The following is a 16,223-nucleotide window of genomic DNA, read 5'->3' on the forward strand; positions in this document are numbered from 1 at the left end:
ACCTCATGGGGCTCACCTCACTGCCAGTTCCCAGGAGCCCATGAGGGAGGGTGGTGTCCCCAGTGAATGTGAGCGCTGTAGCCCAGTTCTGCCTGACCCAAGTCATATTGCCCCTTGTCACAGTCTTGACAGGAGCACAGGATAAGCCTTAGTCACGTCCTCCAGCCTGTGGAGCCAGGTGGGGTTGCCTGGAGAGACCTTCTCACTGAGTCTGCCTGAGGGTGAGGCTTGGGGGCTTTCATTGGCCAAAGAAACAGAACTCTTTTGTTGTTCAAGCTGTTCCCCCTCCCTGGGACTGTTTCCCCCACCTGGCTTCTCCCCCCTTGTCATTCGGGCCTGAGCTTGAATGTCACCTCCCAGCATTGGTCACCTTCCTGGCCTCACCCCTTCCCCCGCTCCCTCCTGGTGACACTGAGTCATCATTCTGGGTGGATGCTGTCCACTGCAGTGGCTCACTGCTCAGTGCCTGCTTGGCATTCAGAGACCTGAGCCGGGCCTAGAGTGCATGGCAGGGCACCACTGGCCTACAAACCCCACAGTTCCACCCGCCAGGCTTCCCCAGGCTCCACAGCTGTGAGCTGAGGTGATGGCTGAGAGTCATGACTCTGAAGTTGGACAGCCGTGGTTCAAATCCTGCTTTGCCAAACACTAAGGATGTGAACTTGGATGGTGATAGGGTGCTTCCCTTGGCCCTCGGCTGTGGAAGGGGGTGGCAGAGAGCCCCCCTTCCGAGACTGCCGTGAGAAGCAAACACCTCAGGCCCCAACCTGGCTGTTAGCCCAAATTCCTCAGGTCACCCAGAATGTAAAGAGGTCACTTCCTAAGCTGTTCACTTGGCAGTTCTGGTTAGGTGGAATGAGCTGAAGATAACATCTCTCACACTACCCCTCCCATGGCCACCCTTTCCTGAGCACCGGTTCTACTAGGCAGTTCCTCCAGGCAGGCTATGGGGGGCTGGGGAGCTACAGACATGCACAGCTCTTCTCTGCCATGTGCAGCTGCCACCCTCAGATCCTGCTGAGGCCTCTACAGCAGCTGGAGAGTTTTCAATGAGCTGCTCCCACCTGCTCCCACTCACCTCCAGGGCACAGAGCGCCTCCTGTTAACAGGGTACTGAATTTTTCAGTGTAGTCATGGCTCCCAGGCTCAGGAGGAACTAGCGGGGCTGGAAGTCCAGATCCCCGCAGAGCCCCGGTTAGTGTTGTTGAAGCTGAGGGCCCTGGTTGGTGTCTCCACACTAGAGCCGGGCTACTTGGCTTTAGGCCCTACTCTGCTCTTCACAGTGGTGGGCCTCAGCGAGGGTCTTAACCCCCTACCCCTCCAGCTCCTGATTTCTTGGAGTGTGGAAGTGGGTTGGGATTGTAGCTGTCCCAGATGGTGTTTGGAAGGGTGTGGCCTGCGCTTCTATCTCCAGCACTTGGAGTGGGCTCCAGGGACTGGTAGCCTTGGGGGAATCCTGTGAACACTGCCTGGCACATGGGAGGCGCTATATGAGTATTAGCTACTGTGGTTATTGTTGTCATTGTTATTAGTGGTGAAGAAGGGGACTCACTCTGGAGTCCAGAGGAACTGGGCTTAGAGCCCAGCTCATCTGTTTCCTGGCTGGGTGATGCTGGGCAGTTTGCCTCAGTCTCCTCATCTGTGAAATGGGCTGAGAGCAGTCCAGCCTGGGAAGATTGTTGGGAGGGTCTCCTGAGGTGGTTGGCAGGAGCTGGCCTGGGGGAAGTGATGGCAGTGGAAGGAGCCACCCATGATTATGGAGCAGGGTAGAGTGGGCGGCACTGGGAGCAGAAGGAAGCTCAGCAGGTTATTAACTCCCAGCTGGAGCGGCTGCCCCAGCCTGACCTCACCCCCTCCAAGTGTTTTGTATTATTATTATTATTTTTTTTTTTTTTTGTAGAGACAGAGTCTCACTTTATCACCCTCCGTAGAGTGCCGTGGCGTCACACGCTCACAGAAACCTCCAACTCCTGGGCTTAGGCGATTCCCTTGCCTCAGCCTCCTGAGTAGCTGGGACTACAGCTACTGTGGTGCCCGCCACAATACCCGGCTATTTTTTTGTTGCAGTTTGGCTGGGGCCGGGTTTGAACCCACCACCCTCAGTATATGGGGCCGGCGCCCTGCCCACTGAGCCACAGGTGCTGCCTTTGTATTTTTTTATTACATGTTTTTTTGTTTGTTTTTACAACAGTTAGACAAGACTCTTTTTTTTTTTTTTTTAGCCCTAGTTTTGCTCTATCAGCCTGGGTAGCGTGCTGTGGCATCTTTGTAGCTCACAGCAATCTCAAACTCCTGGGTTCAAGCGGTCCTCTTGCCTCAGCCTCCCGAGTAGCTGGGAGTACAGGCACCCACCACAATGCCCAGCTAATGTTTCTATTTTAATTTTACTTATTTATTTTGAGACAGAGTCTCTGTCACTCTGGGTTGAGTGCTGTGGTGTCACAGCTCACAGCAACCTTGAACTCTAGGGCTCAAGTGATCCTCTTGCCTCAGCCTCCTGAATAGCTGGGACTACAGGTGCCTGCCACAATGTAGTGGCAAAAAAAATTTCTATTTTTAGTAGAGTCAGTGGTCTCGCTCTTTCTCAGGCTGGTCTCAAACTCCTGAGCTCAGGTAACGCACCCTCCTCGGCCTCCCAGAGTGCTGGGATTACAACTCCATCCTTATTGTGAAAATGCAGTCACTTTGTGACATAAAGTAAGAAGAGGGAGCTCCCTTTCTCACTCCCACTGGCAGCAGGACTTTTGACCTGTCCTTGGTACCCAATGGTTCCCAACCTTTTTGGCACCAGGGAAGACAGTTTTTCCACAGGCTGGGTGTGCGGTGGCAGGTGGGGAATGGTTTGGGGAAGATTCAGGTGTGTTACATCTCCACCTCAGATCATCAGCCATTAGATTCTCCCAAGGAGCGCCCAACCTAGATCCCTTGCATGCACACTTTACAATAGGGTTCTTGCTGTTTTGAAAATCTAATGCACTGATCTGACAGGAGGCAGAGCTCAGGCAGTGATGTGAGTGATGGGGAACGGCTGTACTAAGGTGAAGAAGCTTTGCTTGCTCCCCCACCACTCACCTCCTGTTCTGCAGCCCAGTTCTTAACAGGCCTCAGACCAGTACTGGTCCAAGGCCCAGGGGTTGGAAACTGTGGCTATATAAGGAGGGTCCCCTGGCAGTGATCTGTACTTGTGCTTACCTGTCCCCTCTGGTCCGCAGGGAGGAAGTGCAGGAGAACTGTGTGCGGTGGCGGAAGAGGTTCATCTTTGTGTGTAAGATGAGTGCCAACCCGGCCACGGGCCTGCTGGACCCCTGCATCTTCCGCGTGTCCGTGCGCAAGGTGAGGCTGGGCAGGGGCTGTGAGCCCAGGGCAAGGGTGAGTGTGGGGCCACTGGCCTGGGGGTTTTAGGCCCCTCCCTGATTTACCCCCCACCAAGGGAAAATGGAGGGAATTGCTCTGCCCCTTTTCTTAACCTCCTCTCAGGTTTGGGGGGACTGAGGGAGACATGTGAGGTCCGTGGGACTCCTTAGTCACCCTGCTGCTGTTCTCCCTCCCTGTATAGGAGCTGAAAGGCGGGAAGGCTTATTCCAAGGTAAGAGGCTGTGTGAAGGGCTGGCGGGATGGGACGGGGTGGCGTAGGATGGGCATGAGGGAAGCTTCTAAACAGATTCCCAGCAAGCTTCCCCAAACAGGAGATAGGCAGCTCTGCACGAGATGTGTGGATTTTTAAAATATTTTCATTGATAGTCTTAACCTAAAGTCAGCACATGTTCATTGTGAGAGCAAAGGTACAGAAGTTCACAGAATGAAAGGAATGGTTTCTGTCCCCTTCCTCTCTTCAGGCCTGCCCCCGGGACTCCACCACTGGGATAGGATAGGATGTTTCCAGTCCTTTTAAGAAAAAGAAATTATGAAATAATCGTGCAGTGAATACAAAACACATGCATTTGGTTCAGGGAAGTGTAAAATGAGCAGCCCTTATGTGTGTGTACTTCTGTGCATGCAAACAAGATGATTTTTTAAAAATATAAGTACACAGATTTGCAGCTTGGTGTTTTACTTGGCCAACACATCGTGGGCATCTTCTTGTGTTATCACAAATTTCCATGTGCTTTCTGATGGCAGCCACATCCCTTTGCGTGGCTGGTGACAGTTGATTCCGTGAGCCCCTGTTGTTGGACATCTGTGTTGTTGCCAGGGTTTCACCGCTCCCACAGACAGTTCAGCCCCATGTAGTAAAACCTTGTCTTCAGGGGAAAGAGAAAAGATAGCTCTGGCTTTGATTGACTGTGCTCTGCCCTCAATCCCTCATCTTTTTTTTTTGGCTGGGGCTGGGTTTGAACCCGCCACCTCCGGCATATGGGACGGGCGCCCTACTCCTTGAGCCACAGGCGCCACCCTCAATCCCTCATCTTTATGGGGGACCCTTGTCTCTCTTCTTTGGCTCCCAGGAGGCATGGTAGAAATGGAGGGTGGGCCCTGCCAGGCAGGAGGGGAAGAAGGGGAAGTGCTGTTACCTCACCTCTCACCCTGCCGGGAGATGCTGCCCAGGGTGTGGCCCTTCCACTGATCCAAGCTCAGGAGCTCAGCCGGCTGGGCTGTGCACTCTGCCCTGGTCCAGGGTGCTGACATCCCTCTCTAGAAGCAGAGGGCAGGGTGGCTAGAACCAGGTGTGGAAGGTGCTGTCACAATGGAAATTTCTCCTCCTGTTGATTCACGTGGGTGAGGACAGCTGAGAGCATCTTGTCTCTACCAGCACCTGGCACCAGTCAGATGCTGCCAGGCCCCTCCCTTCCGTTCTGTAGCTGAACGCTGTCATTCTATTAGAGGAGGAAACCAAGGTCCTGAGAAGTGGTGGGATGAGGCACTGATCTGGCCTGGCTTTAGTCCCATCTGTCCGTTTAGCTGTGTGTGCCTGGGTGGGCCTCTTCCCCTCCCTGAACTTATTTCCTCACCTGTAAAATGGGGTCTGAGTCACTGGCTGAGCTCGGATCTGAATGCTGTTCCTGATTCTAGTGTGAGCTCCTCTGGGCCTTGTAGTAGAGGCTTGTGCACAGCGGCCTTGATAAACAACACTTATTGGTTTGGTTGTCCTGGTGTCCCAAACCTGGAACCACCTCACCTTGACCTCAGTTTCCCTTCTAGGTCTGGCAGACTTGGCTACCATTTCAGGGCCTTCCTAGCTCATGTCTGCTTCCTGCACTTTCTCCTACTTCTCTCCCTACCCCACTGCATTCAGCATCAGAGAAGTCCCCTGCCCCCCTCCTCCAGCTCCTCACCCTGGCCTCCACCAGGGGCACTTCCCTGGGGGTCCCTGCCTACCCTGCAGAGTGTCCCTTCCCTTCCCCCACACTGTGCCATCCCACCACCCAGTTCCCATGGGCCTTTTCTCCTCCCTTGCCTGCTTGCCTAGCAGCTCCCGACAGCACGGCCTTGTTTCCCAGGGAACAATGCATCTGTGTCATGGACAACAATGTCCTTTCATGTCAGGCGCACTGGCCCCAGTGCATGCTGGGATGCAGCACAAAGGGTGCTTTGTACAGCTCAGGGATGTGAGCTCCTGGCTTTGCACACTGGTGCTGCCGACCCAGGGCCTCTGTCCTTGGGTTCCAGTTATGCAACAGTCAGGGCTGTGGGGTGGTTCCAAGGGCTGTGTCTCTCCCTCCCCCACTTCTGCCAAGTGACCCCTCTGGGAGGGTGCCAGTGAGGAGCCCACACTCCCTGTGGCCTCCCTCACGCTCCTCTCTATCCCAGCTGGGCTTTACTGACTTGAACCTGGCTGAGTTTGCGGGCTCAGGCTCCACGGTGCGCTGTTGCCTGCTGGAGGGGTATGACACGAAGAATACCCGTCAGGACAACTCCATCCTCAAGGTACCAGGGCCCCGGGACACATCCAGCTCCTGGTCAAAGTCCCTTGGAGGGCTGTTGGAAATTCAGGTTCTCACCTGGACAGGCAGTGAGAGACATTGGGAGGATGTGGGCCCTGGGATCAGGAAACCACTATCAGAGGCCTGGCTCGGCTGCTGGCCTCAGTTTACCCATCATGGTGATAGGGTGGACCCTGATAGTCTCTTTAAGGTCACTTTGGGTAAGGCTTGCTGTCTCTTATCACAGTGCTGACAGTAGCTCCGTGGGGGGTGGGGGGGGTATATCTGTGATTAGTCCCAGCTGTACACAGGAGAGAATGCAGGTGCAGAAGTGAAGTCATTGCCTGGGGTCATACTCAGAGCTGGCGCTTTGTCCTCAGCCCTTTGCTGCCTGGGCCCAGCTCCTAACCACATTCCATGTGACAGAAGGCAGCCTGGCTTCTGATGGAGTCTGTCATCAAGCATAGCGGCTGCTGAGGGCACTGGCACAAGCCTGCCTTGGCCAGCCACCTATAGGTGTCCAGTCCTTCCCGGCAGGTGCCTCTTTAGCCTCTTGGGAACAGAAGTGTCTGGGTGGGTGTCTGCTGCCAACACATCTCTTCCTGTGTTTCCCCACCCTTCCTCATGGCTGAGAAAACCATCCCGACAGCACCTCTGCATGCTGACCCAGTGGGAGTGCCTGTGTCCGGAGCAAAGTTGGGCAGGGGCTCTTGGACCTCCTAGACCCTTTGACTTCTTAGAAGAGGTCCAGACGGATGGTTGTGGTCACCAGGGCCTTTTGCCTTCCCCTCTAGTAGCCCCATACCCCCTCAGGCCAGATCAAGGGAACTGGGGGATAGGTGGCCTCAGGGTCAAGGCCAGCTCCCCCACATTCTGCCTACAAGGTCTTAGCCTATCACTTCCCTTCTCTGAGTCTTAGTTTCTTGGTCTACAGCCTGGAACTATCACCTACTTTGTAAACTGCTATTGTGGCCAAGTGAAATCATCCCTAAAAAGCCTCATGTTATAGGTGGTGGCCCTGGGATCTGAGCACCTCTTTCCTGCCCAGTTGTCGTTTGCCTGTTGCTCCATCTCAGCCCAGATTTTGGGATCCAAACCTTGTCATATCTGGGCCATTGCAACATCTTTGCCCAAGTGTATGCCAAATTTCTTTCTTTTTTTTTTTTTTTTTTGTAGAGACAGAGTCTCACTGTACTGCCCTCGGGTAGAGTGCCGTGGCGTCACACGGCTCACAGCAACCTCTAACTCTTGGGCTTACGCGATTCTCTTGCCTCAGCCTCCCGAGCAGCTGGGACTACAGGCGCCCGCCACAACGCCCGGCTATTTTTTTGTTGCAGTTTGGCCGGGGCTGGGTTTGAATCCACCACCCTCGGCATATGGGGCCGGCGCCCTACTCACTGAGCCACAGGCGCCGCCCACGTATGCCAAATTTCTAATGACTTTGTGCTATGCTCTGCTCATCAGCTCCCACCAAGGCCCTGCCCACTGCATGGGACTCTGAGCTCCCAGTCCTCCTACCTTGTCAGGTCCATGGCGCCTCCCCACCCCAACCCCATGCAGGACTTTTCAGGCCCTCTCCTTCCTGCCATGTTGAGTTCTGTGCCCCTCACACAGGATGGAGCTGAACACGTGACCCCTCCTATGAAGGTCTTGGTCTTGTCATAATGCTGTAATTAGAGTAGCTAACTTTTGCAGCATGCTTACTCTGCTGGGCGCCAGGGGAAGTTTGGGCCTCATTTCGCTGTGTCCTCCTCCCCCACCGCCCTACTAGACAGACCTTGGGGTTATCTCCATCCTTCACATGAGGCACAGAGAGGTTAGGTGACTTCACCAGGGGTACTCAGCCAGACAAGTGAAGAGATGGAGTTGGAGTCCAAGCCCTCTGAGGCCAGAGCCAGAAGGCTACTAGCGGCTGTACTTGGATTGGGTAGGGGTGGCCGAGATGTGGCTGATTCCTCCCCTTCCTGTAGGTCACCATTGGCATGTTCCTGCTCTCTGGGGACCCTTGCTTCAAGACGTGAGTGGCACAGACTGGGGGAGGGCTAGGGGATGGGGAGGGGACTCTTGGACTCCCCTGTCATCTGGTCCTGAGGCGGGGCACCCTAGTTACACCCATCTGTCTTTCCAAGGCCACCATCCACTGCCAAGTCCATCTCCATTCCGGGCCAGGATTCCTCCCTACGGCTGACATGTAAGGGTGGTGGGACAAGCAGTGGTGGCAGCAGCAGCACCAGCTCTCTGACGGGGTCCCGGCCTCCCAAACCCCGGCCCACTATCCTTGGCTCAGGTACCATCCCCTCTGCCTGCCCCTCCCTTACCAGCAGCCAGCTTTTGAGATGTGCCCAGGTCCCCAGGAAATGCTTGCTGGGAGGAGGGAGGTGGTGGCCTGTAGTCTGAGCGCCTCGTAAGTGCCAGCTGCGACATGGGGCTGGGTTTGCAGCAGTGCCCTGAACCGAGAGGGATGTAGCCTCCTCGGCCATGTGGTCCTCAGTCTAGCACAGCAGTTCTCAACCTGTGGGTCGCGACCCCTTTCTAACATGAAGATATATCTCGGCATGAGGAAGGTTGAGAACCACTGGAGCGGAAAAGACAGGTGTTAATTAGGCCTTGAATAAGTCACATGCATGTCCATGTACAGGTGTGTCCAGACCTTGGGGAGACAGGCACAGAAGGTGGTGGTGATGTCTGAGGAGGTGGTGTCTGAGCTGCAACCTAGCGGGTGGGGCTCTGTGTACCCAGCAGAGGGATGGGCTGGGAGCCCTTGCTCTCCTACTCGCTCTGTGACGTTGGTGATGTTGGCTGGCCAGTTCACCTCCCCAGTCTCAGTGTCGTTTGGAAAATGGTACTGAGAATAGTGATCACATTTTAGACTGCCCTCCTGCAGTAAATGTGGTACCTGCCTGGCTCATAGTAAGTGCTCAGTAGGCACTTGTGTTAAAGTAGCATTATGACCAAAGTATGACTCTCACAGGGAGATGGTGTAGCAATTAGGAGGCAGCTTTGGCCTGCTGCCGAGTGTTTGCTGGGCCCCCCACCCTGAAGCTGGGCCCCTAAGGAAATTAGTGAGTGAGCAGGAGGGTTGAGCAAGCAGGGGTGTGGCAGCTCCACGGGTGTTTGCTGGGTGATTCTGTCCCAGGACCTGGGGAGGGACCCTCTGACCCCCAGGGCCTGGCCTTCTACCGTGCCACTCCCTTTTTTCCTGCAGACCCAGCCAGGTGAAAGCCCCAAGCAGAAAGCTGGTGTTGGTTTGGCACCTGTAGCTCAAGCAGCTAGGGTGCCAGCCACATACACTGGAGCTAGCGGGTTCGAATCCAGCCCGGGCCCGCCAAACAACAATGACAACTATAACCAAAAAATAGCCATGCTGGGCGTTGTGGCGGGCGCATCCCCCTACTTGGGAGGCTGAGGCAAGAGGATTGCATAAGCCCAAGAGTTTGAGGTTTGCTGTGAGCTGTGATGCCACATCATTCTACCCAGGGTGACAGCTTGAGACTCTTTCTCAAAAAGAAAAAAAAAAGAAAGAAAGCTGGTGTTCTTGCTGGCCTGGGGGCTGTATACAGGAATAGGGGCTTCCCAGCACGATTACTCCTTCAACTTCAGGGTGGGAGTCCCCAAAGGAGTGATCTATCTAGGGACAAGGCCTTTTTCGGGCAGATGGGATTTAATCACCCACTTGCCTGTGTGGCTGATTCTTCCCTCCCCCAACTGCCTAGAGGCTATAAGGAGACACGTGGCTCTGGTGGGCACAAAGACAGGCCTGGGCTCCATCCTGGTGTGTGCTTCTCTCAAGGGGGCTGTGGATGAGCCCTTCCTGTGTCTACAAGGTCTAGTGGGTAGGGACTCAGAGCATGGTGTGGGTCCTGCTTGGTCCCTGTGCTTCCTGCTGGGAAATGCCAGTATAGTTTGTTTTGAAGTGGTCGTATGGGTGACCTAAGACAGGGTTGGGTTGTTGGCCTGTCCCTTCAAGTCAGCCTGCTCCCCTTCCCCACTCCACTGCCCTTCACCCTGTTCCACTGTGGCTGCAGTGACCTGAGCTCATTCCAGTCACAGGGCCTGTGTTTGTGCTGCTCACTCTGCCCAGAAGGTCTGTTTGCTGGTGCTCTATCTGGCTCCTTCACTCCCATGTGTTGTGAAGGGCTTGGCATTAAGGCCATCTCCTTGGAGAAGCCTTCCCTGCAGATCATCAGGCCAGGCCCCCCATATGTGCTGCTGTGGTTGTGGGTAATGGCGGGTCAGTTTTTGTTCCATGCTCTTCCTCTGCACCTCTGGTGCTTCACACTGGAGGTCCCTGACAGATACTTTCAGAATGAACAAACCTGGGTCCAGATGGTGACCTGTGGCTGAGGCAGGTTGCTGCTTCTCTGAACCTCAGGTTTTTGGTCTGGTAATAGAAGTATGTGGTGCCCCCATAGACGGCTTAGTGAGGGGACAGTGGTGAAGGGTGAGGTAGGCACCACTGGGTAAGCTCTACCCTACCCCCTTCCTGTCTCTAGGGCTGCTGGAGGAGTCAGACCACAACCTGTCCAGCCCTGAGGAGGTATTCCACTCCGGCCACTCCCGTAACTCCAGCTACGCCAGCCAGCAATCTAAGATCTCTGGTAAGTGGCTGCTTGGCCCTGCCCCTGCATCCTGCTGAGTCCCTGGGAGTCCCCAGGATCCCCCACGATGACCCTCTTTCGCACTTCCCTCCACTAGGCTACAGCACAGAGCACTCGCGCTCTTCTAGCCTCTCTGACCTGACGCACCGCCGGAACACGTCCACTAGCAGCAGCGCCTCTGGTGGCCTCAGCATGACTGTGGAGGGCCCTGAGGGCAGTGAGCGGGAGCAGCGGGCCCCCGAGAAGCCACCGCGCCCACCACGGCCTCTGCATCTGTCAGACCGTTCATTTCGGTGAGTCTTGCTGCTCTGCCTGGCTCCCTGAACCTCTGCTTCTTTAACACAAGGACAGTGGGGTTCCCACCTCAGAGGGTTGGGTGGTGACAATTCATCCAGTTAGGGTTCAGCCCTTCCCTGGCATGCAGCAAATGCTCAGCCTTTGGTTGCTGTTTGCGGTGTTGTGTATCAGCCAAGAGCGTGGTCTGTGGGCCAGACGGACCTGGGGTTGAGCCTCAGATCTTCCATTTACATGCCATATGGTGGTGGCCAAGTTACTTATCCCCTCAGAGCCTGGTGTTCTCGTCTATAAAACGAAATAGTAACCCCTGCACCCCAGGTGGTTGTGAGGGTTGAATGAAGCACAATGTGGAACGTGTGTAGAACGTTCTAAGTGCTGTAGCCCTTCACCCTTGTTGTTTTGTTGTGCTTGTTTCTGCCCTTACTATTGAGACTCTGCCCTATCCCAGGCGGAAGAAGGACTCAATGGAGAGCCACCCGACCTGGGTAGATGACACGCGGATTGATGCAGATGACATTGTGGAGAAGATCATGCAGAGCCAGGACTTCACAGAGGGCAGCAACACAGAGGGTGAGCTGCCTGTGCTGGGGACCAGGGGCTATGCTGCCTACTCTAGGGGGCACTCCTGCCCCACTCAGCCTCTATCATCTCTTATGTCCCCACAGACAGCAACCTCCGGCTGTTCGTGAGCCGTGATGGCTCTGCCACGTTGAGTGGCATCCAGCTGGCCAACAGGTAGGAGAAAAGTTGAGGGGAGGGTCACTAGGGTGCCCTGATGAGCTGGGTGCTGGGGGTGCAGCAGTGAACAACACAGGTTGCTGCCCATGTGGCCTGTTGTGGGAACTGTGCCGTTGGTGCCCTCTCACGCCCTCTCATGCTTCATTCAGAGCATGTTTACTGTATGCCTGGCTCCCTGCGTCCTTTTGGCTCAGCGATCGAATGAGTGAGTGAGTGAAGAAGCCCCCCATGTGCAGGCTGTGCTGACAGCATCCACTATTCCAGCCAGCCAGCAGGGGAAGGTGCCCTCTGAACATCCAGGACCGCCTTGGCTGGGCAGCCCCCTCATGGCTGCCCTGCTGACCCCTGGTGGCTGAGGCTTGAAATTGCATTTGCCATCTCTTGCCTAGCCTCCTGGGCTATACTGGGTGGGGTGGGCAAGAAGAAAACAGGGGGGCCTCTGTGGACATTTGCAAATACCCCTCCCTAGCCCCTCTGAAAATGAGGATATGGATTCAAGGGCGGGAAGAAATCCGTACAGTTGGCAGCAACATCAGAGCAGAGCTGCATGATGAGCCCTGGATGTCTTAGCAGGGAAAAGAGCTCATCAGATTCCCTGACTATCCAATGCCCTCTTGGCGAGCCTCACAGTCCCTCTGAGCCTTAGTTTCTCCATATGTCAAATGGGGCATGGTGCAGTTCCTGCCTGCCAGGGTTACTGTGAGGATAGGATGGCACACCTGGGCATGTAAGTTTCCAGTGCCCTGGAAGGACTTTGGTACAGCCGGAGCCAGCTCCGTGATCCCTGTGGGCTCTGACACTTGAAATTGTGTCACCCCAGGCAACTGACTTTACACTCCTGAGCCTCAGTGTTAGCCCCCTGCAAAATGAGGCTGGGTAACAGTGCCTGCCTTTCACAAACCTCCAAGGCCCTGGCCCAGGGTGTGCTCTGTAAGTGGAGCACTGAGGAGGACAAGCTGACCCATCTCTCCCCTGCAGGGTCTCTTCTGGGGTCTATGAGCCAGTCGTGATTGAAAGCCATTGAGGAGCAGGTGTCCAGGCTGGAGAAGGGTCCTGCCTTCTTGGGTATCCAGACCCACGTCATTCCACGAGGAACCTTCCCATTCAGATCACCATTCGCACCACATCTCTGTGCCTCTGCCATGCACTCCAGCCCATACCTGTCCCCCAAGCATCATTCCATTGTCCTCCCATCCATGCTGGGAGCCTCCTAGCCCAACAGGGCCCAGGCACCACTGTGAATATTCTCCTCTGAACCACTAGAGGGCAGGACAGGTGGGCAAGAGGAGCCAGCCAGGACCAGCCCTGCTGGAGACCGACCTGGCCCCCTCCCAGAGGACATGCGGCAGCACCTGAACATGTGGGAATGTATATGGCTGAGGGCCTGTCCATTCCAGGGGCACTGGCTTAGGTCATGCCCTGTCAGAGCCTTGCTCCATTGTCCCCTTGCCCTGGGCGGGAGGGGGAGGCAGACTACCCCTGGAATCCTGCCACCTGTGACCCTTTGACTGCTTAGTGCTTCAGCTTTCCCTTCCCTGTGTCCCGGGGGACCTGCTGGCGGCCTCCCCCTAGGAGCCACAACCTCAGACCTGGCCCACACTCCAGATTGAGACTCCACCTCCTCCAGCGAATGTTCTGCTGCCCTGGCAGCCTGCACTTTGCACATGCTTGTCCCCAGTGCAGCCCCATTGGCCCTCTCCTCCCCTTCCCAAGGACTCCTGGTCACTGCCTGCTGTGCAGTCAGAGGCTGGTGTCTAGCAGCCCGGCCGGAACGGGGTGCTGCTTTTCCCTCCAGGTAGCTCCAGCTCAGTGTGAGCGCCAAGGGTGCCCTCTGCCCAGGGCTGGGCCCTGAGCAGCTGGTTTCTTGCAGGAAGGTTGGGGTAAGCAAAGCCACTTTCTCTGCGCTCAGGGTGAGCTGACCCAGGCTGGGGTGGATGCCAACAGAAGCAGGTGGGCTGTGACTGGACTGCCTGGAGCTGGCTTCCTGGCTGGAAAAGCTGTAGCGTTCCTCTGGAAGCATCCTTCCTTCTGGGCAAGGAAGAGTTGGGGTCCTTTAAGGGGTGTGATTTCCCAGCAGGGAGCAGTCTGGCCCTGCGCCCTGGCCCCCACCCTCACTAAAGCCTCTGCTCTCAGCACTTTCCCCCTGGTCCTTATAACCTGCTTGAAGGTGGATTCTGGCTGCCAGCCAGGCCCTGGACAGACTCCCCTACCCCTTTTAAATGTCACTCGTGTTGTATAAACCCAGCAGGCTGGTGTTTACTTAGACCTGTAGCTTTTTTTCTGTTCTTTTCTTTCCTTTTTTTTTTTTCTTTTGGTTGAGTTCATAGTTAAATATTGCCTCCACCCCCAGGTGAGGGGAGGTCCTTCTCTGCCCCACCTGCTGGCTGGGTCCAGCAGGGCTGGGGACCCAGCTGGGGGGCACAGGTGTCTTCCCCAGGCTGGGAGCATCCTTGCCCAGCTCCCCAGCTGGCCAGTTAGGGTTCTTAGTCTAGGAACTCCCTAGCATTGGGACCAGAGCATTTCTAGGGTTTTGTTGTTGTTGTTTTACTTACCTAACTCTTTTAGAAATTGAATGTTGGAAGGTGCCTGCTGAGGCAGGATGGAGCGTTTGCTCAAGTTGGAGAAGGCTCTGGTCAGCTCAAGAGTCCCTTTCTGCCCCACAGAGATACTGGCACTTTAAAAGGAAACTGGCCACACAGTCTCCAGATGATGAATTGGCCCCCTGAAGGTGGAGGAATACTGTCCTTCCCTTCTGTGGGTGTCATCTCACCCACCCCAGTGGGGAGGTACATTCAGGGTAGATTTGGGGTATGATTCAAAGTTCTGGGACTTCAGGACCAAAACAGCGTTGGCTTTGGTGCTGTTGGGGAGATCCCTCCAAACCAGGAGTCTCAGCCCCAACTCCACCAAGGTCTGGGTTTGGCAGTCACCCCAGAATGAGACAGAGCCTGCCACTTCCTCCCACACCAGGCCCTGGGCAGGGTAATTGGGCCACCTGAGCATTTGGCCACAACCAAACTGATGCCAGAGGCCGAGAGTCTTGGCCTTGTCCCCATGAGGGAGTCCTTTCTTCAGCACTCTTGCCCCCTTGAGCTCAGTGAATTCCAACCAGGTGCCCCTAGCTTCTGGACTTAAAATTCTATATATAAAGAGATGGAGAGACTATATTAGAGATATTTTTGGACGGAATTGGTCTATGCAATGCCAGTTTGGAATCTTCTTGAAAGTTTAATGTTTTTACTGGGAGATTTAAAGAAAATAAAGGTCTACAATATTTTTAGGATTTTTTTTCTGTTAAGTCCCACAAACTGACCATATCTGCCTCCATGATCTGCCAGGAGGGAGAATGTCCATGTTTTCTTCAATCTTTAGAGAGGTGATTGGGAAGATGGGAGGAGGGATCTTTTTTTTCTTTAGTTCTCTTCCGTTGTAACAGAATGTTGCCACCACAACTTCCGGTTCAGTGGGCTGTGTTTGTATCTGTGTCCCAGCTTCTATTGTAGAAAATAACATTGTAAGGGGAAATCAGCCTAATGTCAGTGTCTTGGTTTGGGGAAAAAAATTAAATATTGCGGATTTTGTTTGTCTTGCTGAGTTTTTTGTTTTTACCTTGTTACTTTACCGCGTTGACTTTGAGGTCAAAAACAACATCAGAAGAAAGCCAGATGTGTAAAGTGACATTGCAAGGGTGGGGAAGATGTAAGTGACTAGGTTTCTCCCAGTCCTGAATGCAATCATAATTATCACCCCCTTTATTACTCCAGAGTTCTGGGGAGGAAACAGTCCCAAAAGGCAGTTACTTGCTATCCCTACTAATAGCTTTGACTTCTGAGCCCATGTTATAACCACTGCTCTATGGACCTTCCCTGCAATCAGGTGGCCTTTAAGGAATATGCCTGAGGACAAATAACTGTGCCTCAGTTTCTTCTGTTGCAAATGGGGTCATGGATCAAATGAGACCAGGATCTCCTGAACTATAGGAGATCCCGTGTTCCCAAACTTGCAAGCCTCAGGCTATCATTGTCCACAGCTCAGGTTGGGCTCCTCACCCCTGTCCCTGACTGTCCCTAGTTACACAGGAGCTCAGAGGCCTAGCCAAACTTTAGGACGGCCAGTTCACTCTGGGTTTTTAACAAGCTCAGAGGTGGCAGGAAGCCTCAGTAGTTCTGGCCTGGCCAGAAGGAACCAGGCCTCTGTCTCTGTCCCAGAAAAGCCATTATCCCCACCCCTTCTCAGGGTTGACCTCCACTGTGGCCCCTTGAAGCCCTGAAGGGGATTCTTGGTCTCTTCCTCTCTTCTCTGCACACCTGCGGAGGGAGGGCAAAATTGGCTCCTGGCTGAGCCATTCCTCCTGAGACAGGAGAGGATCAGAACTAGGCTGTAGGGGAAAAATGGTTGGTCCTGTCAGCTTTGGGAGGGCAGCCCCCATAGTCAGAGGTGGCTCTGATGACAGGAAGTAAATGCTGCTAAAGGAGCAGACTATGCCAGGTCTGGGCCACATCTCTCCCCTTACCCCCTCAAGCCAAGGATCTCCACATATCCACTGGGGAAAGCATTCCAGGATCTAAAAGAAAAAAAAAATCACTGGGCTGCGCCTGTGGCTCAGTGAGAAGGGCGCCGGCCCCATATACCGAGGGTGTTGGGTTCAACCTGGCCCAAGCCAAACTGCAACAACAACAACAACAAAATAGCCGGGCATTGTGGCAGGCGCCTGCAGCCCTAGCTACTC

The 16,223-nt window shown here is 54.6% G+C and overlaps 1 protein-coding gene across 1 annotated transcript in view; it reads left to right on the top strand.

Annotated features, from left to right (window-relative positions):
- The window catches only part of EEIG1 (estrogen-induced osteoclastogenesis regulator 1), a 41,771-nt gene extending 26,997 nt beyond the window's left edge, over nt 1-14,774 (top strand). The window contains exons 2-11 of the mRNA XM_053561377.1: nt 3,213-3,333; nt 3,557-3,586; nt 5,749-5,865; nt 7,832-7,878; nt 7,991-8,148; nt 10,355-10,459; nt 10,557-10,752; nt 11,205-11,326; nt 11,422-11,491; nt 12,473-14,774. Of these exons, the coding sequence (XP_053417352.1) occupies nt 3,213-3,333; nt 3,557-3,586; nt 5,749-5,865; nt 7,832-7,878; nt 7,991-8,148; nt 10,355-10,459; nt 10,557-10,752; nt 11,205-11,326; nt 11,422-11,491; nt 12,473-12,518 (1,012 nt within the window). The 3' untranslated portion in view covers nt 12,519-14,774. The remainder of the gene's footprint in view (nt 1-3,212; nt 3,334-3,556; nt 3,587-5,748; nt 5,866-7,831; nt 7,879-7,990; nt 8,149-10,354; nt 10,460-10,556; nt 10,753-11,204; nt 11,327-11,421; nt 11,492-12,472) is intronic.
- The last annotated feature ends 1,449 nt before the right edge of the window (nt 14,775-16,223 follow it).

The sequence above is a fragment of the Nycticebus coucang genome, chromosome 2, assembly GCF_027406575.1.
Source record: "Nycticebus coucang isolate mNycCou1 chromosome 2, mNycCou1.pri, whole genome shotgun sequence".
NCBI classification, from domain to species: Eukaryota; Metazoa; Chordata; class Mammalia; order Primates; family Lorisidae; genus Nycticebus; species Nycticebus coucang.